This window comes from Choloepus didactylus, chromosome 9, assembly GCF_015220235.1.
Source record: "Choloepus didactylus isolate mChoDid1 chromosome 9, mChoDid1.pri, whole genome shotgun sequence".
NCBI classification, from domain to species: domain Eukaryota; kingdom Metazoa; phylum Chordata; class Mammalia; order Pilosa; family Megalonychidae; genus Choloepus; species Choloepus didactylus.
In genome coordinates this window covers 116,706,088-116,727,424 of record NC_051315.1, presented here as the reverse complement: position 1 = coordinate 116,727,424, position 21,337 = coordinate 116,706,088, and the positions used below count along the sequence as shown (strand labels likewise).

Sequence of the window (21,337 nt, the reverse complement as noted above, 5' to 3'; positions counted from 1 at the left end):
TGGTCATGGTAGATACTGAATAAATATTTGCTAAATTGAATGGAATCTGCTGACTTTTATCTCTGGAATGCAGATAAATTAGTTTTATGATATTGAATTTTAATGACATGGAAAACTGATGATTTTTTAGATAAGAAAAAAAGACATACAATTCAAAGCCAGAGACAGGCTGCTTATCCTGTTCTTTCAGTCTAACCAACTTTTTTTTCCTTCTTCCTTCCCTCCCTCCTTTTCTCCCTTCCTCCCTCTTTTCTTCCTTTCCTTCTTCCTTCCTCTCTTTCTTTTGTTCTTTCTTTCTTCTTTCTCTCTCTCTCTCTGCCCCCGTCCCCTTCTCTTTCTTGCTCTCTCTGTCTCTCCCTGCTCCCTCCCAATAAATATAATTGTGCAATGCAGATGGCTAGATAACAGACAGTTTTATGAAGGATTTTCTTTACAGAGAGAACTTTAGAGTTTTATGTAAATGGCCAATAGCTAATTCTCAGCAGTTGACCTTTTACTTTATGGATTACCCATAACCTTTGTTTCCACTTCATTACCTTTTTTTCTCTCACTGCCCCTCTTATTCTACTTTTCTTCACTCTCGCCTCTTTGAATTCACTTATTTTGCCTTCTTCACTGAACATTTCACTTGCTTAAGTAGCTAATTCTGCCACCAGATGGTGTGCAAGGATTGGGAAAAGTATTGAAATACACTGGCCGACATGGTCGCTTTTCAACATTTTTTTCAGGAAAAAGGTTGATGTAGGCCAAAAAATGATATTTTGAGATTGCGTAATTTAATTATGCATATAAATTTTCTCTTTCCTTACCATGGAAACAGAAACCTGAGCTGGAAATCCTGAGAGGGAAAAAAATCCTATAAAGTTAGATGAATAAATATTAATGGGAGACTTTCATCTCGGAATAGATTTGACAGTAATTTATAGGGCTGAGATATGGAAATAAAGTTCTCAGGTCAGAGGCCCAAAACAGGGAGTTTCAGAAACCATGGAAAAGGGGACTCTCTTGCTCCCAATAAAGCTGTAGAATGTTAGTGCAATAAGGGATGTCAGCAGTCATCGAACTCAGCAGGCTCCAAGGCTGCCTGCAGCCCAAATGCCGCTTTACAGACCATGTCTGCTCAACATGCTTTGTTTAACGTGAACCGTGTTTTTAAAATTAATTATTATTATTTTCCAGCATTTAAAAAATCCTGAGATTGCACATAACCATCCAGATCTCAGGCTTGTTTTGGGAAAGGTAAAAAAAAAAACCAACAACACAGAAAACAGAACCTGAAGATCTGGCAATGCTGGCTGACATTTCTCCCTGGCAGCACTTGCTGCCCACTTTAGTTGGAACCTGTGATTCATGGTTTGCTGTTCTCTCTTCTACCCTCTATTATATTAAGCTGAACCTTAACCCTCGGTTTAAAATTTTACCTGTCTCTGCTTGGTCCATGGAAGGCATTGAATATGTGACCCTAATCTCCCATTTCATAAATGGAGATGCTAGGGCCAGGGAGGGGATTTGACAGTTGGTTCAGGGCCACACAGTTTTCTAATTCCCACTACAGCGGGCAGCCTCCAGGAATAGGAAACACTGGGGACAGCCTGAGAGTGATGCAGTTCAATGAAAGAATCAGGAAGGAGAATAAAAACTAAAACTTAAAAACAAAACAAAAAAACTGGTGTTACCTAATTATAGAAAAAGACATGAGAACAGCACACACACACACACACAAGTAAAAAAAAAATGGAGAACGCTAAAGTAAACACCTTACAGGTAACCTGAGAGTTAATAAGTACATGACCAGAACACCGTTTGTCAATTAAAAGTCAAAGGGAAGAAAGGAACCCAAAATGACTCATGGCAAGGCTGGGCTGTCTCTGGGGTAAATTCAGGATTTAAACTTTGGAAAGGTGACTGAGGAGATAAGGAAGAGGACAGCTAGCAAGCAGATGGTTTATGGTTACCCAAAGAATCAGCAGAATGCCTTGCTGGGTACCTGTTAAATGGTTGTCAGAGGCTCTCCATCAAAACATGGGACCTCATTAGTGAAGAAGTAATGGGGTAGTAGATGGACTGATTGCAGACGGGGGAAAGTGGAAAGTGGATAATTTTTTTTGCTGACTCCTTGAAGATAAATGGGAAAGGCAGACTCTAGATGATTTATTAGTGATAGCAAGCATTTATTGAGAGCTTACTCTGTGCCTGATCCTGGACTAACAGGCTGATGTGTAATAATCGTTTCATCCCTATTGTCATCCCTGTTTTACAGATGAGGGAACTGAGGACCATAAAGGTCAAGTAACATTTCCAAATTCAAGTGGCTCATAACAACAGAGCCAGGATTCAAATGCATGCTCCCCAGCCACCAATTACCAAAGTTATCACACTTAACAACCAAGCTACTCTACTGCCCTCCATCCTCCCGGAAGGATGTGGATTCGCCTAGTGATAAATGCACAGCATGCTCTGGATTAAATCTGATGAAACAGTGGTTGAGATATACTGTTTTGGCCTTATAGCACGTAAAAAGTTTGGAGAAACTGAAAATTTAAATTCTGGCTTGTAGGAAGTTTGTTTCAAAGGTTCACTAAATTAGAGGACTGGCAGGTTGTCAGTGAACTGTCATCCTGAGAACATGTGTAAATGACACCTGGAAAATTTTAGTCTGGCAAATCTTTTTTCTACCTGGGGCATTCTGGTAAAACCTGTCACTAGGGTAGATAACTGCAGACTTAAGCAGGTGGCTTTTTTTAGGAAGAAGAAGACACCTTGGCTTGAGAAAGAGAATTATATACATTGGGACTCTCTGAAAAGGTGAATACATGAGGCTGGAGAAGAAACAATGGTCTCCCTTCTCTCGCCTTCCAGAAAGCCCCTCTGATAGTTGTCCAGACCAAAGCGGGGAGCTTAAGAAGCAGCAGAACTGGAAAGTTGGTGTTTTAGTTTCTTAGGTACTAAAACAAATGCCTTACGATGGGTTGGCTTAATAACAAGAATTTATTGTCTCATGGTTTGGTTTCAGAGGTTAGAAGACTTGCTTTTTCCCAGGGTCAGTATCTTTTGGCTGGCCAGCCATCTTTAGGGTACCTTGGCTTTCCTATCACATGGCAATAAGGCAATAAACGTGGTGGCATCTTCTCCTTTCTTTTCTGGGTTCCTCTGATTTCTGGTTTCTACCTTCTCCTAGTTGAGTGCTAGTTGAGTTGATTGCACTTGGAGTTAAGTAAGTTATGATGCCCAGTGAAATCCTGGGCTTTTTTTTTTTTTTTTTTTTGAAAAACTATTTCAAAGAAAACCATTGTGTTCCTAACCCTTATGATGGAAAACCCGTCAATTCTCTGCCCAGAATATTAATGTAGGACTAGTTGCCATTTCTCAAAACTTAGCAGTGCCACCAATGGTTGTTGAGCTCCCGTTATAGAGTTAGACATGATGCAGGAAGAAACATGCAAAATGATAAGGGAATTAGGAAACTCATGGGATGAAAAGAAGCTCAAGAGGTGAGACTCCTTTACTCCTGAGGGGGATATAGGTTAGCAACGTATTAAAACCTGAAGGACAGACACAAAGTAAAAACAAACTTCTGTCAGTCCTCTGTTTTTAAATATTGCATTAGGAACATTGGAATTCAAGTCAGATATTATAAGCCTTAAGGAAAGTCGAGACAGATATATATATTTTTTTTAGATACTGAAATATTTCATTTATTAGTGAAAGAGATAAGACTCAAATTCAGACTAAAGCAGACTCTAGATGTGGAAAATAACAGGGGCTTTCCCTCTTGTTTTACAGGAATAATTTTTTAAATGTGGCCTTGACTTTATCGTTCATTCTTTTCATCAGATAAGCCCAAAGCATTTGAAAAATATTTTTGAATCAACACTTCATTGAATTTCTGGAACACTGAATTTCTGGAAATATTTTTGGCAGTACAACAAAATAACATGTAGTAATTCATAGCATGAAGCAAACTGAGCTTCAAAACAACCTCAGAATCTGCCTGTCTAGATGAGCATGAAGAAACCAGTTGCTGAGCAGGAAGTTGGCTTTTATTATACTGTACTTGACAAAGAGGTTGGTAATATCTGCAACAGAAAAAGGCAGAAACAAGTAAGGGTGAGAAGACAAGTTCTACACATAGAGATGATCATGGCAGGATGGATTTGGAAATTGGTGTCAGCAGACACAGCTCTCCAAGAGGACAGTAACTCCTATGAGGAAAGTTCTTATTTTCTAGATCCTTCTGTGGCCAGTCTATCAGCATCTTCATTGCCTCTGATGCCAGAATGAGCAGGAACAAACTTTGAATATCCATTCCTTGGGAAGCTTGATCAATCCTCTCAAAATCTGCTATTGACAACATCCCTTCCGGAGGCTGTTTTCCATCCATTTCCTTTCCAGTTATCAATTCATTCTGTCATGCCTCTGATGACAAAATTGCTAGCAGTTTTAATAGTGAGTTTATCCATGTTGAGGCTCCTTGCTTGTTCAGTTGCTCTGTGGGATGCCTGCAGTTCAGCTCTCCGGTTTGTCTGCCGTCCAGAAACCCTCTCACTTACATTTAGAGTATCGTTAGGTCCCCAGGAGACTCTGAATCCTGCTCGTGCACCATCTCTTCCATTATTTTTGCAGTTGCCATCTATGTAAACAGTTGGAGTGTAGTTGCGGTCGCAGCCAGAAGCCTGTCCCCGTCGTCCCCAATAGCTCATGTCGTCCTTTTCCAGTAGGATCGCTCAGCGTCGCCCGGGTATCAGCTGTGGGGTGTCTCCGGTCTCCCGAGACAGATATTTAAAAGCAGTATTTCACTTTCTTTTTTTTTCCTGAAGTTTATACTTTTCTCATTTGCTTAGTTTTCTATAAAAATGCTCCAGCAGATCTTTCACATGCCTATCAATATTTTTCCAACTATACAAATAAATAATCTATAAATTCTGTTCCTCCCACCTCCTCACAAAGCAACCTTCCTGCTCCAGCCCCTGCCCCACCACTTACTTCTGGACTGATTGCTTTCTTGGTCTGTTGTTTGGTGTCCTGGACTTTCCTTTCACCACTGTTGTGCTTTGGATTCCCTGCTTTCCTAGATAATATTCTATCATACATTTACTCCATCTTGCTGAGGCATATCTTCCAGTGGCTTCCTGAGAAACATATACTGCAGGAGAATTATTTTTTTTAATTTTTATTTGTATTTTTAGTCTCTGCATGTGAGAAAATGTCTCTTTCTCCCTCTTACTTGATTGATAATTTGAATGGAGGTAGATTTCTAGTCATTCAGCATCTAGCATTGCAGGTGAGGCATCTGATACTATTCTGATTTCTGATCCATCGATGTTACCTTTTGGACTTCCCCAAAGCTCTTAGACTTCTGTCTCTTTCTTGGGTGTTCTGAAGTTTCATGCTGATATACTTTTTTTTATTTAATCAGTGCTATTTGTTGTGTTAAAAATAATTGTGCTGTTGTTAATAATGTATAATGGTGGGTTTATTAATGAGCCAATGAAGCAGTCAGGTGGTTATTCATTCCAATGTCATGATTTTGGGTATTAATAAATTTTGCCATCAGCCGTTTTTTTTCAATTTTGTGTGATTACTGTTGGGGGCCGGTGGGGGAGGCAGGTTTTCGGTTAGAGAGAAGAGGAGTCAGGGATTTTTATACGGGCAGATCTGGTCCCAGTGAATGTGCTCCTCAATGCCTGGGGAGGCCAAGCAGGCTGGTCTTTGAGGTTCTTGATGGTATTTTGGGGTGTGTGTGTGTGTGTGTGTGTGTGCGCGCGTGTGCTAACATAAAAACATAACATTTCCCATTTTAACCACTTGCAAACATACAATTCAGTGGCATTAATTACATTCACAATGTTGTGCCACCATCACCAAAGCTCTTCCATGCCCCCCAACAGAAACTCTGCACCCATTCAGCACCCACTCCCCATTCTGCCTTCCTCCCCCAGGCCCTGGTAACCTTGAATCCACTTTCTATCTTCTGTGCATTTGCACAGTCTAGTTATTCTGTTGTACTTTTAAAATTCATTGTGCTGGACACGTGACAAGCCATTTTAACCTGAAGTCTCACCTCCTTAGGTTCTAGGAGAATTTTTGAATTATTTCTTTGGTATTTTCTTCCTCTCCATTGTCTCTGTTCTATCTTTCTGGATTGATCCTCTAATAGTTTTACCTTTTCCTCCAATTTTCCAACTCTTTTTTTTTTTTTTTTTTTTTTTTTTTTTGGTATCACAGTATCACATGGAGATTCCTTTGACTTTATTTTGGCTATGATACTTTTTAATTTCAAGAGTTGTTCCTTTCCCATAGAACCCTGTTTTGTTTTTTTGACGTAGGAGCTGCTGCTGTGTTTTAATACTCTGAGCATATTTTGTGGTGTGTGTGTGTAACATTCTGTTCTGCTCTGTTTTGTCACTACTTCCAGTAGTTACTTTTTGTTTTTCTATTCTTTTTTTCTTTTTCTCTCATGTTAGAGACTATTCTCAAATGTCTGGTGATCCCTGGGCTTGGCTCATATTTGAAAGTGGGGTGCTGACGTGTCAATAGGTAGCTTGAGGGCATGGTCACATTGTCTGGCAGGCTTCACATGTCTATTCTTTGACTTTTAGTGTCTCCTGCATCAGGGGAGTATGAAGAGATGGATCTTTTTGTGCAACAAAGCTAGAGGCAGAGGCTCAGGAATGCTTTTCTCCCTGAGATAAAGATAATATATGAATTAGGTTTAAGGTCCAGGAGGGTGGCATGTGTCTCTGATTATTTCTTCTTAAGGGCACAGATCATTTGCATATATCCTCTGGGCTTTTACATAGGAACTTTGGCATGGCACAGAAATGAACTTCTCAGATTGTTGAGGCCTTGCCTTGTGTGGGCAGCACCATCAGCAGCTGCTTGCTATCTGTGCTGACTCTGGGGAGCCCAAAGGAAGCGGTGCCAAAAGGTGCTTCGGCTACGTGGCTGGCTGTAAGTGGGCATCTTGCCTCCCCTAGGTTTTGGCACCCTTGGGTAAAACAATCCAGAACTTATGGTGGGGTGTGTGGTGTGCACGTGTATGAGCTCTGGAAACACTGCAGGTGGTAAATGCCAGCTAATCACCAGGGAGACTTTTAGTCAGTCTCCTTGTTTTCAGGACTTCGCCTTATCCCTTGTGTTCTAGGGATGTGATACCCCCAAGTGCTGCTCTGAGGCATTCTCTGGGGAGAATTTGTTGGTTTCCCTTTGGAATTCAACTCTTCAATTTCAACTTTCTCTGTTTTGCTTAGTCACTTATCACTCTTCTGTCTCCTTTCTATTTTCCCTGCTATCATGTCTTCCCATTCTTTTTGTCTTTGTGGGTTAATAACCTTTTGCAAATTCTACTTTTGTCATTTTAATGGCGTTTGGGGAGGGAAAACTGATGAAAGCCTCTGGTTAATTCAATATGCTTGAGTTGAAATCTCCTTTGATTCCTAATCACTATTATAAGCTCCTCAAGGCAAAGGACTAAGTCTTCTATGCTTTGTAGTGCATAGTGCAACGCCTTGGCCATAGTAGGCACTCAGTAAACACTGGTGGGATGAATAGATGATTCATGTTTTCAGGTCTCTTTGAAATACAATTATTTTGTCTGCTGATGTGTTTTCCGCCCCGGGATCATCTTGGATTAATCTTGAAATGAGGGAAGGGTATTGAATGCGTGGTAGAGGGTTTTTAAACAATTGACTCTTAAGACTAAGGTATTTTTCATCATATTACTTATTTTTTTTAAAATTTTTGTTAGAGAAGTTGTGGGTTTATTGACCAATCATGTGTAAAATATGGGATTCTGATATACCACACCATCACCAACACCTTGGATTGGTATGGAACATTTGTTACAATTGATAATAGCACTTTTTTTTATAATTATATTAATTTTTTAACAGCAGTTACCTTTGTTACATTGATGAAAAGTTATTAAAATATTACTATTAACTATCGTCCATAGTATACATTAGGTGTATTTTTCCATAAATCACCTGATTATTAACACCTTGTATTAGTGTCATACATTTGTTATAATTCATGAGAGAACACTCTTACACTTGTAGTATTAACTATAGCCCATTGTTTACAAAGGGGCCATGTGTTATATAGTCTTATGTTTTGTCTTTTAATTTTTATTCTATAACATATATGACCTAAAGTTTCCCCTTTTTAACCACAATCAGCTATATAATTCAGTGCTGTTAATTACACTCACAGCAATGTGGTACTACCACCACCACCCGTCTCCAACCTTTACAATCAACCTAAACAGAAATTCTGTACAAATTAAGCATCAACTCCCCATTCTTTAACCCCAGTCTATCCCCTGGTAACCTATATTCTGGATTCTAACTCTATGAGTTTGCTTATTATGATTAGTTCATATCAGTGGGATCATACAATATTTGTCCTTTTGTGCCTGGCTAATTTCACTCAGCATAATGTCCCTACGGTTCATCCATGTTGTCACATGTATCAGGACTTCATTCCTTTTTGTGACTGAATAATATTCCATTGTTTGTATATATCACATTTTGTTTATCCATTCATCAGTTGATGGACACTTCGGTTGCTTCTATCTTTTGGCAATTGTGAATAATGTCGTTATGAACATCGGTGTGCAGATGTCTGTTTGAATCCCTGCTGTCAGTTCTTCTGCATATATGTAGTAGCAGGATTGCTGGGTCTTAGGGTAATTTTAAACTTAGCTTCTGAGGAACTGCCAGACTGTCTTTCACAGCATCTGCACCAGTTTACATTCTCACCAGCAGTGAATGAGTGATCCTGTTTTTCCACATCCTCTCCAACACTTGTAGTTTTCTGTTTTTTTTTTAAATAGTGGCCATTCTAGGAGGTGTGAAATGATATCTCACTGGTGTTTGCATTTCCCTAACAGCTAGTAATGTCAAGCATCTTTTCATGTGCTTTTTAGGCATTTGTATATCCTCTTTGGAGAAATGTCTGTTCAAGTCTTTTGCCCATCTTTTTAGTTGGGTTATTTATCTCTTTATTGTTGAGGTGTAGGATTCCTTTATATATTCTGGATAGTAAATCCTTATTGGATATGTAAGTTTCCAAATAGTTTTCCAATTTTGTCACTTTTGTGACAAAATCTTTTGATGAACAAAGTTTTTAATTTTGAGGAGGTGCCATTTATCTATATTTCTTTTGCTGCTTGTGCTCTGGGTGTAAAGTTCAAGAAACCATTACCTACCACAGGATCTTGAAGACGCTTTGCTACATTTTCTTTTAGGAGTTTTATGCTTCTGATTCTTATATTTAGGTCTTTGATCCATTTTGAGTTAAGTTTTGTATATGGTGTGAGATAGGGACCTCTTTTACTTCTTTGTATATGGATATTCTAGACATATATAAAAGCCCATGTTTAACTGATCAGATTTTCTCAGCTCTTCTTCATCTGATTCTTGCCCTGGATATGTGGTACTATTTTTAAGATTGCACTTTTTGTGTAATTGTTTCACCTGCAGGAGAAAACCTTCTTTCCTGTGTTCCTTCTCCAGGGATCTTGATCTGTTCTGTTTGTGTTGTGCCAAATTTTCTCCTCAGCTCCTATGGTTTGTTTAAATTCTCTCCCCCAGTTAGTACCCTGTTTTTCTTACTCTTTTCAGTTCTGGGACCCTCCTGTCCTGCAGCAGTTTGGTTTAACTGCCCCACGCCTTAATTTTTTTTCCCCCTGCTTCTTCAGTTTTAGGGTATCCTGCCCTGGAGAGACAGATGGGGTCAATCCAGAAAGGTGGGTCACTCCAGAAAAGTCTGTTTTGTTTTAGGTGGTCCAGTCAACAGAAACTGGATTCAGTGGGTACTGCACTTTTTGGGGCAGTTTTACCATAATCCCACCCCACCCTCCTCCTGGGGGCCCTTTGGCATGCAGCAGTCCTCAGTGGCCAGTGTTCCACCCTGGGGCTCTGTGGACTTGGGTCCTTGCGCCTGGATGTGTGTGGGGTTCTAACACGCTGCTGTGGGCTCTAATAGATTGTTCCCCTGTGGGCAGCAGGAAGGGATCTTGGCCACCGCCTGTGAGCACCTCCAAGGCTGCGTGGGACCGGGGGAGGCAGAGGGAGCAGACGGGCAGTTCCGGGGTGGAAGTTTCCTACCTGATATTTTTCTTTTTCTTTGATTCAGCATTTATGGACTCCTTCTCTAGTCTCGCCCATCCTCCACAGTTCTAAGCACGGGGAACTTGTCCTTTTATTTGCTGAATCTCTGGGGTGGGGTAGGGCGGGAGGTCAGGGGATGTTTTACGTTGCCATGTTGATATCACTCATTTATTTTGTCAATATAAAAAAATAAGTTTGAGTTCATTCCTGCTTCAAATAGCTATATTTCTATTTGTTTATAAACGGATTCAGCTGTTCAGCCTTATGCTATCCTTCTTGAAGGTCGATTTTCTGACTATTTAACATGCAGCGGTTTGACACACCCAGCTCCAAACAGTTGCTCCCCATAGTTGGCAAGTATCTGTACAAGTATTCTTCCTGGTACCCAGCATTACCTAATTATTTATTAGCACTAAATCCAAGCTGTTCTGTCCTGGAGACACTGTTCACATTTCCTTACTGACTAGCCTTGTGCTTAAACTTTTTTTTTCCCACTTTATTTTTCATCTCATCGTGAATGGTTTCTTCATTAGCTTCTCTTCCTTCTTCTTCCCCACCTCTTACTCCCCCTCATTCTTCTTTTTCTTCCTTTTCCTTCTCCTCTCCCCCCTCCTCCTCTTTCCAAAAGCAGGTCTAAGAAATGAATTTTACTCTGCTACCCATTATACATATATGCAATTGGAACCAAAGTTCCTTGAAATATTTACCCTTAATACCTGCAATTGCTGTGATACTGTACTATAGCTTCACACTTCCCTGCTCTCTCTCTCTCTTTATTTCATTCATTGCTAGAATTAAATATCATTGTTTTGAAATTAGAGACAAAAAGTTACAAGGACTTCCCCATCTTAGCACAGCACCGATATCATTTTTGTGTGTCCTTTCCTACCTTCTCTGTCCTTATGCTCACATAGCTGTCATCACAGACATGTGGCCAGGAGACAGGCTGTGAACCAGTCTGTCTGGTTATAAAGTCCACACTTCTTTTGCCATGCTACAGTCTCCTGAGTAGTGAGCTATCTCCTTGAGCTATGGTTTTATTTGGTGAAAGAACTTTGTCATATACTTAAATTAAATTAGCCTTCAGATAGAATGCTGGTTGGTTTTAGTTGAACGTGCTTTTTTCTTTTTTTTAACTTTTTATTTTGAAATAATTTCAAACTTAAAGGACAGTTACAAAAGTAATACAAACTCCATACAGAGAACTCCAACATAACCCCCACTCCCCAAGATACCAGATCCACCAATTTAAAAATTTTTCCACTTTTGTCACCTTTGCTTGCCTCCCTCTTTCCCTCCCTCCCTCCCTCTCTTCCTGCTTCCCTCTTTCTCTTTCTTTCTCTCTTGCTTCTATCATCTATCATCTACCTATTTTCTGAACATCTGAGAGCATGTTACAGACATAATCTTTGAACACATAATACTTCCATGTACATTTTCTATGAACAAGGATATACAATTATGTAACCACCTTAAGTGCAGTTATCAAGTTCAAGAAATTTAACATGAATATAAAGCTTACATTCTATATTCCAATTTTTTCTTATGTCCCAGTAATGTCCTTTTGAACCTTGTCTCTTCCATTCTTAGACCTCATTTAGTATCGTCTTGCATTTGTCATTATCATTTCAGTCTTTCTCTCTCTTTTTTTTCTCTCTCTCTGTCTCTCTCCCCCTGCCTTCCTCCCTCCCCCTCCCTCCCTCCCTTTCTCTCTCTCTCTCTTTCTCTCTCTCTCTCTTTCTTTCTAAGTGTGGAAACATATATACAACGTAAATATTCTCACCCTAATTGCTCCTTAGCTTACCATCTATTACTAGAACTTTCCCTTCACCCCAGACAGAAACCCTACACTCACTTTTCATTAACTCCCCATTGTCTCTTCCCTCCCACCCCTAGAAAACTGTACTCTACATTCTGTCTCTATGAGTTTGTATATCACCATGGGCTTATATTTAAAACCCTAAATTTAAACAATTTTGTTGCTTTGAAACCAGCTTAACCACAATAGCATGGACAAATTATGTCACTATTCCCCACCATCCCCCCAGGTTTATGTAGTTCGTGTCACAAATGCATATTTATACATTATGAGTGAAAAACCATTGATTCATCATTACCTTTTATACATTTGCCTTTTAGATCCTGTAGGAAGTAAAAAGTGGAGTTATACATTAAAAAAACATTGGTACTGGTATTTGTGTTTACCAGTGCCTTCATCTTTACTAGAAATCTTTATTTTTTCCCATGGCTTCAGTCAATTATCTAGTGTCCTTTCCTTTCGTCCTTCGGCATTTTTTGTAGGGCTGATATTGGTGTGATGAAGTCCCCCAGCTTTGTGTATCTGGGAATTGTTTAATCACTCCCTCATTTTTGAAAGACGGTTTTGCCAGATATAGAATTATTAGCTGGCAATTTTTTGCTTTTAGCACTTTAAATATGTCTTCCCAATACCTTCTTGCCTTCATGATTTCTGATGATAAACGGGTACTTAATTTATTAAGACTCCCTTGTATGTGACACACACTTCTCTCTCAGGGCTTTCAGAATTCTCTATGCTTGGCATTTGACAGTTTGATTATAACATGATAAGGTGTGGATTTATTTGGGTTTATCTTGTTTGGAGTTCATTGAGCACCTTGGATGTATATATTCATGCCTTTTGTTAAATTAGGGACATTTTCAGCCATTATTTCTTTGAATATTCTTTCTATCCCTTTCTATTCTTCTTCTTCTGGGACTCCCACAGTGCTTTTATTGGTACTTGATTGTGTCCCACAGGTTCCTCAGGCTCTGTTCACGTTTCTTCATGCTTCCTTCTTTCTGTTCCTCAGAGTGGCTGATTTCAATCATCTTTTCCTCAAGTTCAGTGGTACTTTCTTCTGCCAGCTCCAATCTGCTGCTGAGCCATTCTAGGGAATTTAAAATTTTTGTTACTGTGGTTTTCAGCTCTATTTGTTTCCTTTTCATAGTTCCCATCTTGCTATTGATATTCTCTTTGTGTTCATTTATTTTCCTGATTTCCTTTAACTCTTTGTCCATATTTTCCTTCTGCTCTTTGAGCTATTTAGGACCGTTTTTGACAAGTCTTTGTCTGGGGTGTCCCAAGACCGATCCTCCTCACTGATGGTTTCTAATGATTTCATCTTCTCCTTTCCCTGGGTCTTTTGCTTCCAGTTTCTTTGTATGTTTTGTAATCTTTCACTGAACCCTGGACATTTTGATATTTTGGTGTGTTATTGTTAGAATTTAGACTCTGAGGCATCTGTTCCCTAAGCTTGTACCAGCTAGTGTTATGGTAGAGCTTTCCTTGAATGCTAGCAGCTAACAGATAAAGCAATAAATAAATAACAGAAGGAAAAATAAGAAAACACCTTTCCCATGTTTTGCAGACCAAACCGTGCGAGTGCTCTCCTTCAGCACTTAACCATATAAGGAGTTTAGGGAATGGCTCTAGACCAAAATGTAGGGTCTTCTCTGGTCCTTTCTGCACATGGGTCTTGTCTTGGGCATGCATGTTTGGCTCTGAGAATTTCCCTATTTACATGGTTCTGAATGCCTCCTCTTCCCTAGAACCAGTTTCCTCGTGGTCTTGGGCACTGCCGTACAGCCAGCAATCCCTTGCCCCAGGTATCCACTTGACTGCTGTCCCACGGTGTTCTGTCAGTGAGCTGCCTTCTATACACAGGGCAAGTTCTGGGACAGCAAGTCCCTTAGGCCACCACCAGACAGATTAGGCCAGGCATACATGCTTACACCATGTGTATGAGGGTTACTCTGCTTGCTCTGGAACTGGGACCAGGGATCCACTCTGAGAGCATGGACAGGCTCTGCACAAAGCTGGTGAATGGTGGAAGAGGGACCAGCCAGGGGGCCAGGGGATCTTGCCACTTTTAAGTAGCCTTTTCTTAATTTGCAGTTTGTCCTGTTCACATAGTTCTTTAATTTTTTTTTTTTTTTTTTTTTTTTTTGAGCTTTGAGAAAGATGTTTCTGCCATTTCTCTTTGATTGTTCAAAGCTTCTGTGGGGGACACAGCCCTGAAGCTTCTCACTCTGCCACCTTGATCAGATTGGGTCTGTGCCGGTTTGGATGTATTTTGTTCCCCAAAGTGCCGTGTTCTTTGATGCAGTCTTACAGAGACAGATATATTAGTGTTGATTAGGTTGGAAACCTATTGATTGTTTCCATGGAGATGTGACTCAGTCAACTGTGGGCAAGACCTTTGGTTGGATAATTTCCATGGAGGTGTTACTCACCATTTGGGGTGGTCTTAATTGAATCACTGGAGTCCTATAAAAAGAGTTCATAGACAGAAGGAGCTCAGAGCAACTGAGAGTGACATTTTGAAGAGAAGCTGCAGCTAAGAGAGGACAAAATGCCCCAAGAGCAACATTTTGGAGAACACCATTTTGAAATACCATCTGGGAGCAAGCGGACACCAGCCATGTGCCTTCTGAGCTAACAGAGGTTTTCTGGACACCAATGGCCATCCTTCAGTGACGGTGCCCTGTTGTTAATGCCTTACCTTGGGCACTTTATGGCCTTCAGACTGTAACTCTGTAACCAAATAAACCCCCTTTATAAAAGCCAATCCATTTCTGGTATTTTGCATAATGGCAGCATTAGCAAACTGGAACAGGGTCCACTAATATTCGTTTAATATTCTTTTTATGAAGCATTTTTAAATTATAAAATCATGCATAAGAATCTTGGAAAATCCAAGAAAGTACAAAGAAGAAAATAACATAATTCCACTATTCCAAGATAACTACTATTAACAATTAATGTATATCCTTACACTATAAAATATAACATATTTGTATAATTTATATGTGTGTATACTTTACATTGTTGCTATAACATATAGCAATTTTATATGTTTTTTTAACTTAACATTATGACACAGGCATTCTCACTCCACTGAAATCATTTAACAAATATTATTTAAAAATTTCCCTATTACTGGATATTTAAATAGTTTACAGATTTATTTATTTTTTCTGTGTTACTATAAAGAACTGCAGTAAACATATAATGCATAAATATTTATTTGCATTCTGAGGCACAGCCTTAAGATATATATTAAAAGTAAACTTAGTGGGTCTGAGGACGTGGGGACTTTAGGACCCTGGGCCCTGACCTGAGTCACTTTTCGGGAAGGTTGGTATTGTTTTGTTAAAGGTGAGAGAGACTTGTGATTAACCAGCATTTCCACATAAGGAGCCCCAGAAGAGAGGGGCAGCAATTGAGTGTAGTAATGATGAAGCCATACTCCTGAAGGGGTAGGTGAGGGTTGGAAGCCAGAACACAAAAAGATGTTGTGTTCCCTGAAGAAGCTAAGTTGGGGTGTGTGTCCATAGACGTGCAGGTGTAGCAGGGGCCAAGGAAATCTCAGGAAAGGTTTCATCCTCTGCTCACAGTCAGGGAGTGAGGACAGAGATAGGGAGTATGAGAGGCATAATGAAGACTTTGGATAACCCGTGTGGGGAACAGAAGGGGGGCTGCTCAGAAACTCTCCACATGAAGAGGGACATGGAAAGCGTTTCCAAGAACACTGGCAAGTCAGCTGAGTTTGTCCCTCCTATAGTTATAGCTGTACTTATCTGTGAGGACTTCAGTGATTTTTCTCCACAGTGCCTGATGCCTCAGTAAAGAAGCAAAGATGGGAGTGGCTGAACTGATCCTGGCTGGGAATTTGCAGAGTGGCACAGAGGATGGAAAAGGGTTTAAGGGGTTTGGGATCGTAAGTGTGTAAGTGGTGTATCTTGTACTTTGGTCTGCCAGGGGAAGGGCCTGACAGGTTGCTGGGACTGGAGGAAAGGAACATTTCTGTGTGTTTATATTCATGGCCCGGATCTTAAATACAAGGTAGTTCTGAAAAGGTGGTGTTCATGGTGTGATGGTGCTGGAAGTAGGAAAATGTTCCTGGGTACCTCTCTTCCTGGAAGCTGGTTGTGGATCCTTTTCATGGTCAGGAACAGGGAGATTTGCAAACATTAGAGCCAAATGTGCCATTGGAAGCCTTTCCTGTTCCTCTTCAAGCAGAAGGACGATGTTAGCCCTGGGTCAGCGCTGCAGACTAAATAGATTGGCACTAGTCTGCTTTGCAGTTTCCCTCCAAGACCTGGTGGTACTTAGAGTAGCCTCCAGGGTCATGCTTCAGATATATGGTTAAGGAAACACCCCATGTGGTTTATGTTCTGGGTCAAAGTGAGAGTTTTAGTCTGGGCCCAGTTTTGTGAGGGATTGCTCTAGTGGATGCACTATGGCCAAGTAATGCTTGGACCTTGACATGTTTGGTTTTGAGGAATCATCTGGGATAGAGCTAGACCTACCAGTTGGCCACTGACAGAAGTTGTTCCTTCTGGGATGGGGCTGGGGGTGAGGGTGTCTTGTGGAGCCAGGTGTCCACCTGAAGTCCAAGTATTGGCTCAACACACTTCATTGAATTTTATGCTTACTGCTTGAGTTGATGAGAGTTACTGGTCTCTCCATTGCCCCTTTCTTCCTGGCAATGTTATTGAAAGGGAAAGTCCAGATGTTATTTTCTGAAATCAGGTGAGGTTTATTTATGGATCAACTTGAATTTTGGGTGGCTCTTTGTAAATATTGAAAAAACTTCCCATTGCCCTTTTTTCTACTCTCAGGCTAATGCTAATAGAAAACGGTATTTGATTAACATCTTGAAATATATTATTCAAATATGTCTTGAATAATGGAATTGATAAATTGGATAAAATTAATTGCTGGAGGTGATGAACTCTTTTGAATTACTACAATTCATTCTACCTCTTCTCTCAAGCTAACCATTAAATCCAGAGAGGTAACAGATACCACAAAACAAAAGCTACAGTTCTCTCTCAGAGCAGGCCCCAGAACTTGAGAGAACTGAATCTTTCAACACTGTCTTATGCAGTGCAATTACTGGATCATCTTGAATCTGTTTGTTACTCCAGATTTGATTTGGGAATGCACTTTCATATTTTATACGGATTTGTGTATTATGTTCCTGATCGTCCTTTCTCTTTGAATTCATTGTTAGGATGAAAAATTGTCCTTTGTTTGTTGTTCTCCATTGCTGATCCATGCTAAGAAGGCAAGCACCTGATCCTGAGATAAGGTTGCAACAGAGCTGTTCTGTAAAAAATAATCTGCCATTAAACCCCCCCAAGAGTTCCAGCCTCTCACTGCAGCTTTGAGTATTGATCTGGGTGCCCCAAATAAAAGTAACATTAGCCTATGGAGAAATCCCAGAGGACTCTCAACAGTGATGATTATGAGGTCTAAAAATAGAACCAGGACCGAGAGGCTAAGACCCGGGTGTTTCTTCTGAGGAAAAGGCTAAAGGTAGTTTACCAGGTCTCCTGTGACAAATACCACAGACTGGTTGGTTTAAACTGCAGGAACTTATTGGCTCACAATTTGGGATGCTTGAAGTCCAAAACCTGGGTGTCAGCAGGATCATGTTATCTCTGAAGTCTGTGGCGTTCTGGTGGTCACTTACCAGCAATTCAGAACTCAAGTCTGCTGCTGTCGCATGGCCATCCATCTCCTTCCGTCTTGTTTTCAATCAGAAGAGTTGAATATTTTGTAAAAAGTTTTTTTTAATGAATTATTTTTGGTTCCCATTATATATTATAACCTTCATGATACAGTTAACCAAAACAATGGATTTTATTTGTAAAACAAAGTAACAAAAACCAATCATCATAATAGTGATTGTAAACCTGATCTTCTAATATCATGGAGTGAGAAAACTTAATTTCTCATAAAACAAAGACCAGGCCATCTGACAATTTCTGAAAATCAAATTCACCATACCGCCGAAGTACCAAAGTAAATTTCTAAACATTACAATGTCTTCCACTCATTTAAAGCTTTTAGAATTTCATCAAAATGTGAACTTTTATTTCAGATACTCATTTCAAAACTTGTTTAGATATAAAATCAGGTCACTTCCTAGCGTAGCTAACATGCTATCGAAACTTGTTAAAAATCTATTGTGATGACAAAGACAATTGTAACTTGAAATGATTAATTCTAAAACTCTCAATCAAGTTCCCCACGAGTTGAAAGAGCTTACATGACTTATGGGGCTCCCTTCTTGTTTTCTCTCTTTCCCCTTGCTTCATCCTCATTTCCCTTCTTTACTTCTCTCCTTTATTTCTGAGTTATCTTTATAGTTCTGTGGTTGTGATATGGTACTGGTATATAATTTTTATTTAAGTAAACTTTTACATTCTTTTTAACTTTTTTCTTCTTGGCTGGTGAAGGAAGAATTTTACATTTTCTAAAAAAAGTTATATACTTCTTTGCCGTATTTTTTTTCCCCTTCTAATGGGTTTTTGACTCTTAAAAGCAATTAAAAAAAAACACATAAACACACAACTTATCTTCACCCTGTAATATAAGCAAACTGTGTTTGTGATGTTCACTTTTCTTTTTTCTATGAATGGCTAAATGTAATGTGTCAGATGAGTTAATTTTCATGTGAGTAGATATTTTTAATCTGTTCAGGATTATATCCGTTGTGAACCATGCCACTGAGTTTCGCTGCAAGGAATGATTTGGTTAACGAGGTTCTGGTTTTGCCCGTGCTTTATTTGCTCTAGATACATTTCATCTTGCTCTTCAGTCGCCAGGGGAAGTTACGGCTGCAGAAGTGGTACACCACCCTCCCTGACAAAGAGAGGAAAAAGGTCACCCGGGAAATCGTTCAGATCATTCTCTCTCGTGGTCAGAGGACAAGCAGTTTTGTTGACTGGAAGGAGCTAAAACTTGTTTATAAAAGGTGTGAGTAACTTTATGAGAACTGAATTTCCAATTATTACCTTGGTTTGTTCTAATCCTGAATATTTCAGATAGTAACACCAATTCCATCATTTGCTGAATTTTTTGAAGCCTTGGGCCCAAATATTTGTACCAGTCGACTAACTAGAAAATAACTTTCATTTATTGAAAGGCCTTTCGTGTGCCAGGATGGAGTCTAGGTACTAAAGCCACACACGGGTAATGTACACATTCATGCAGCAAATATTTAGTGAGCACCTATTATATTCCTGGTACTGTTCTAATGTGGGGGATACAGCAGTGAACGAGACATATGTAACATTCTCGATCTATGGAGTTTACAGACAGACAGGGAAGAGAAAGATAATACATAAAGTATTTTTAGTTGGTAATAAACACTGTGGAAAAAATGGGATAGAGAGATGGGGGCTGTATCTGATTAGGCAGCTCTTACTATAGTTATCATTCGTATTTGTTATGAGTAAACTGAGGCTGCTGAGGGTTTAAGTAATTAGTTCCAGTCACAGTAAATGAGTGGTAGTTGGCAGAGCCAGGGTTCAAACCCAGACCTTTCCAGCTTCAAACCCTATGCATTCTCTTCTTACTGCCCCTCCTTGCCATGGCAAGACCATACTAGAAAGGAACCTCATCTTAGAAAGGAACTTAAAGCTGAGGAAACTGAGTCCCTGAGCCCATGAAAACCCAGATAATTGATGCCTAAGCCAAGACCAGAATGTGACTGACTGGTAACCTCCGCAGACTTATATTTAATGGAGTAAATTACCAGGAAGTACCTGGGCAAAGCTCCTTCTGCTGGGTCCGAGGTCCAAGTGTTCAACACTGACGTCTTATAAGATGCCTGCAAAGGTCGTTTGTGTAAGCCCCCCGGGGATGGCAAAACAAAGTCCCAGGAAGTGTTTGCCAACAGGAAACTTATCTCATCTCTTTGTCTGACAGTTTCCTAAAACTGAGTTCTTTTATAATTTAAACAATCATATAAAACATAGGCTTCCAGGGTTCTCTCAACAGATATTTACAGCCACTGGGTGTACAATGGTGAACAAGACAGGTGGTCCCTGCCTTCATGAAGCCACTCATCTAGTAGGGGAGACAGGCCAGGAGACGGGCAGTGAAGAACCCTAGATTCTCCAGTGGGGGTGGAGGGGGTGGGGTCCAGGAATGCATAGCTGGGGCATCCATCCACTCAGGGAGGCTAGCGATCTCCTGGGGGAGATGGCATCCATGCTAAGACCTAAGGAGAAGGAGAAGTTAGGCAGATGAAGGGCGATGAAGGAGGGTGATGAAGGCAGAAGAAACACATGACCAACAGCTCAGAAAAAGGGGGGAATTGATAAGCTGAGGATGGCGACTAGAACAGAATGACTTCAGAATTCTGTAGGATGTGGAGGGAGTGCAGGGGCCCCATAGCCTTGATCAGGGGTCTGGACTTTAGAAAAATACTTCACAAGGGGCGTGAACAGATAGATCCCCAATGACCATTGGCCAAAGGGCTCTGTCCCGCTGATCATATCTCGTCAAAGTAAATAAAGTTTTGTTGAGAGCCTCTCACGGATTTAACAGAAAGAATCCAACCCCCACAATGATTTTCCATATTCTATTTTTACATTTTGGAAGGGTATTAGATGTGACTAATGATAATGGGGAGGAGGAGGTAATTGCATCCTCATTGGGAAAAGGCTGTCTTCAGGTTGTTTTATGTGTCATTGTCTTTTACTTATCTTTTTTTTTTTTTCTTTTCAAGGTATGCTAGTTTATATTTTTGCTGTGCGGTAGAAAATCAGGACAATGAGCTCTTGACACTAGAGATTGTGCATCGTTATGTGGAGTTACTGGACAAATACTTTGGAAATGTAAGTGCTTTCCAGTCTGTTAGAATTAGTCACAGTCTCCATCTCAATTCTTACTTCAGTTCTGCCCTTCATCGGATCCTTGCTCTCTCTCAAGTCTAAAATATGAATTGTGTTTGTACCAAAGATCTACTAGACCACCTCGGATCAGAACGCGTGGCTTCTCCACCTTCCTGTAATTCTTGAGAGCACTGTTTAGTAAATGGAAGATCCAAAGCTTTCAAGAGACTGATGGGGTCTCCCTCGGCAGACCATGAATACATTGGAGACCTTATAAATTCACTGCTTCTTTCAGGCAACTAGTTTCTTCCACTGAGCTCCCTTTCTCCTCTTGCCTTCTAAGTGTCCTCCTCCTCTTCCTATTCTCCTGTGTCTACTGACTTTCTCCCCTAGATATCCAGTCCTGCCTTATCAGGTGACTCGGCTTCACTTTGTTGACGATGGTTTTTGCTGGGATTCAGTCAGCACAGTCTTCACATGACCAGAGCCAAACTTGTCATCTTCTGAAAACCTGTTCTGTCTTTTAATTGAATTCATTTATGCTCCAGATTCCTTCAGCGCAAAAGGGC

The 21,337-nt window shown here is 40.2% G+C and overlaps 1 protein-coding gene across 2 annotated transcripts in view; it reads left to right on the top strand.

The window, feature by feature from the left end:
* The window catches only part of AP1S3 (adaptor related protein complex 1 subunit sigma 3), a 66,524-nt gene that overhangs the window by 29,972 nt on the left and 15,215 nt on the right, over nucleotides 1-21,337 (top strand). For both annotated transcript variants that reach the window (XR_005218815.1, XM_037849705.1), the window contains exons 2-3: nucleotides 18,723-18,901; nucleotides 20,663-20,771. Coding sequence is in view for 1 of the 2 variants with exons in the window: in XM_037849705.1 (XP_037705633.1) it covers nucleotides 18,723-18,901; nucleotides 20,663-20,771 (288 nt within the window). In the remaining variant the exon portion in view is untranslated. The remainder of the gene's footprint in view (nucleotides 1-18,722; nucleotides 18,902-20,662; nucleotides 20,772-21,337) is intronic.